Source organism: Belonocnema kinseyi, chromosome 2 (genome assembly GCF_010883055.1).
Source record: "Belonocnema kinseyi isolate 2016_QV_RU_SX_M_011 chromosome 2, B_treatae_v1, whole genome shotgun sequence".
Classification (NCBI taxonomy): Eukaryota; Metazoa; Arthropoda; class Insecta; order Hymenoptera; family Cynipidae; genus Belonocnema; species Belonocnema kinseyi.
Window position 1 is genome coordinate 69,698,456 of NC_046658.1, and position 3,957 is coordinate 69,702,412.

Consider the following 3,957-nt stretch of genomic DNA (forward strand, 5'->3'; position numbering starts at 1 on the left):
ATAAAGATTCGTATCACCTTGCCATCGTACAAATATTACATTAGAAGGTCCCAGAATTTTCTTGATTTTTTACTGATCTTCTAGGCTAGGGGGAAATTTTACAATTAAATACCAATGCTGAGGTCGGGTTTGGATTAAACGGCTCAAAATACATAAGGATACACTAGTCTTGTACACCGTTTAGACAACGTTTTCTGTGGGCCTGTGTTATCCCATGATGGATAATTTTTATCTGCATTGTGATAGAAATCACCTGCCGTCGGATAATTATAGTTCTCAATTGTTTAGAGCGTTTTCATCCAACTTCAGGTAAATAATATATCGGGCATTTACTGTGAATTCATATTCAAGGTACCTTATAATTATAAGCAACATATCACTATTTATTGTTAGCTATTAATTATTAGCAGTTGATTTTCTGCGCACAGTTGATATTCTACTCGTGATTTACGTAATATCTATCAAAGTTTGGTGCTCTACGTCTATTCTTTGTATACTCTCAATGATGGCATAGTCTTATTTCCATCCAACGATATGACCTTCGATCTACAGTTTAAAATGCATAAATAAATAGACCTGGACATGAAAAATAAATAATTATGTTTAAAAAATATTTATAAATATTGATTCGTCAGTCTAACTAGATTTTAAGATAGTAAAAACATGAAATAGCTCAGAACACTGTTTTGCTTTTAAGCGTAAATGATAACTTGTTATTCATTATTGCAACAGCGGTTAAAAAGGACTTCATTAAATTACAAAGAGTCCAAAGCAGCAGATCAAAACTTTGTAAGAGAATATTTGTAAAGAAAAAATATATGATAGGACAGATTGTTCTAAGAACCCCGTTTAAATTAAGATAAGAGGAAAAGGTAATTTTGCAGAAAGTATAGTTACGAATATTATATTTGTTTGTATTTTCAACGAAAAGTATCATTTTTTAAATGAAGTCATTGGATTAGAAAAAAATTAATAGTGTTTGAATTCAAATGCATATTGAATTATGACTTCTCACTTTTGACCTCTAATCCTTAATCTCTAAAATATGAGCACTCACATTTCACACATGATATCTAATATCTGATCCTTGACCCATAACCACTGAAGTTTGACATTTTACTTTTGATATTTAAATTCTAATCTTTCTAACCTCTCATCTTCGACATCTGACGAATGACAAATGCAGTGCTACGTATGAGTGATTGACTAATAATTTACTGTGTATTTAATTTTACTAGGGCACAAACAAGAATCGATGGCTGTTCATCTAAAAACTAATTCAAAAAAGATTGAAGATGCATTATTGCCAATGACCATTTCAAATTGGATAATTGGTTGTGGGGGTGTTATTGTATATCCTTCGTGTTCTCCTTATGTGATATTTGTATTTAATTTGATCTATTCAGCAATTTATGCCATTGCTTTTGGTTTTTTGGTGTACTTATCTATGTTTAATGATATCAAGATTATTGTGGGGAATTTAGACCATGATTACAGCGCTAATAGCACAACCTTTTTTGTAGCTTTGCGTGGCGCAAATAACTTGGCCACTTTTCTCATAATATTAATGAGCTGGTCTCGACAACGAGTACGTTTTAATAATAACCTGTTTTCACCTTGGTAGTGAAGAAAAATGATTTTATTTACTTTTAACGGCATTCTACTTTTAAAGGAACTTCAAATATTGATCAAAGGAGTAGAAAGAGTAGATAAAATATTACGGAAATTAGGAATATCGGCAAACTATGATAAAATATACAAGAGACAGCTTTTTCTTGTAGCTTTTGTTATTTTAGCTAATATAGCGTTAATAACTGTTAATTGGAAAACTGCTACATTTTTGTGTCTATTATGCAACTGGCGTATAAAAATCGTTTTCTCAATCAGACATCATTATTCAGTAATTCTTCAATATTTTAATGACTTCTATTTTATTGGTATAACGTGGTATAGATTTTTATAAAAATTTAAATACTAATTTGTTAATATTATATTTTTCATTGATATTTCACTGTCTTTGTTTAACAGGTGTTTGAAATATAAATTTGAACAGTTGAATATCTTTTTGGAAAAACTTTCGGAAACTGCCCCATCTTTGCCACAGTACATTAAGTTGATTTATTTTAAAAATGGTATCAACAAAGCTTCATCCATTAGGTTCGGTAAAAAAACTAATGACGACACAGGCGTCATTAAAATCGCAAAGTAAAAATCGTGTATAATAATCATTTTATATAAAATAATGAATGTAAATATTTATAAATAATTAAAAAGTCATACTAATTTAGACAGATTCATCTGGAGTTGGTTACACTTTGCAGATTCAACAACGATATTTTCAGTTTTCATTTGTTACTATCGTTAACACTTGCTACTATTACAATTATCTCTGTATTTTACACCACATACATAGAGTATATGAAGTCAAAAGAAGTAACAAAACATGATCAAATTGTCAGGACATGTACGAGTCTTATTTTATTTATAACGAAGATTTTGACTGTTAATTACGTTTGCGACAAGACGAGCCATGAGGTATTCACCACAAATTATACTTATTTCTACAATTAATTACGGAAAGGGTTCTCGTGAAATTAAACGTCTCAAAATTATCGATTAAAATTCATAATGAAAATCTGTTGCAAAGGAATAAGTAATATATTTTCAGGCTCGAAGAACTGGAAGCATCATCAACGAGTTACACGAACCTTCGACAAATAAACAATTTCGTACAGAGGTATGCATATAAAATTGTAAAATATTAAACAAAATTCATAAATTAAAATTAGAATATATATGAAATTAAATTAAAACAATGAATAAATTATTAAAGTAATTAAATTTTAGATTCGAGATTTCACTTTGCAACTGATTCAGAATCCTTTGCGATTTTCTGCTAAAGGATTCTTCGATCTGAACAATACTTTTATTCAAAAGGTATGTGTACCGTATATTTTTAATAAAAAAATACAGTTTTAAAAATATATCATATAAAAGTTTGCAAAAGAAAATTCTTCTTTTATTGTAGGTAGCTGGAAGTGTAACGACGTATTTAATTATACTTATTCAATTACGTGACATGACATCCTAAATGGATATTAAATGATCTAATGGCAACATTTCTTTAATTAAGAAAAGTTACTGAAGAACTCCAAAATTTTCTGTGCCCAGATCCAAATTTCTTCTAACGTTACGTAGAATGTGGAGAATTTCCTAACACAGAGAAAATGAATATTAATTCGGTCATCTATTTATTTTAAAATTTGCACTTTCATTAGTCAAAATGGAATAACAGTGTGTACAAAAAGGCCGACGTTTCGACACCCCTTTATGTCTTTTGCAAGGCAGTTTACGCAGAGATAAAAAAAATGTACTCAATTACACTGTTAAAAATAATATTAAATTTAATATACCCATGTGTATTAAAATTTCTATATCAAGCATATAAAATCGCCAATAAAGGCGACTATATTAAATTTCATATACATTCATGTTAATCACTTACATGAAAAATAAGACAATTCCATTTTTCACAAATCCAAAATAAGTTTATCAGTAATTTTAGACTGCAAATAATGAAACATGATACCTTCTTCCTGTAAATCAGAAATAAAATTGGATTTCAAGTCGAAAGGTTGAACTAAGCAAATAAATTACAGACATTACCTACAACTAATAGTCTTCGCCTTAAATTTTGACCGTTCAGAGTGACATTAGGAAAAAGGTTTACCCGTACATTGCACTTTCATAATAAATAAAAATTTAGTAAACGAATTCTAGATTATTAATTTAATTGAGAATATTTGAAAAGATTTAAAGAAATTAAAGCACGTTGAGTTTTCACGCACATTGCTATACTGTTGAAAAATCTGTACGAGGTTTAATATACATGCGTGTGAAGCAAATATGCACCGCCGCTACTGAAATGTAACATACATTGGTGTAGTGAATTTAACA

General features: G+C 29.3%; 1 protein-coding gene across 1 annotated transcript; it reads left to right on the forward strand.

Moving 5' to 3' along the window:
- Nucleotides 1-217: 217 nt before the first annotated feature.
- LOC117182713 (putative gustatory receptor 28b) lies at nucleotides 218-3,091 on the forward strand. Its single transcript, XM_033375818.1, has 5 exons — nucleotides 218-309; nucleotides 2,289-2,535; nucleotides 2,669-2,737; nucleotides 2,848-2,937; nucleotides 3,029-3,091. Exons 1-5 carry the CDS (start codon nucleotides 218-220, stop codon nucleotides 3,089-3,091), a joined length of 561 nt encoding a protein of 186 aa, XP_033231709.1.
- Nucleotides 3,092-3,957: the final 866 nt, after the last annotated feature.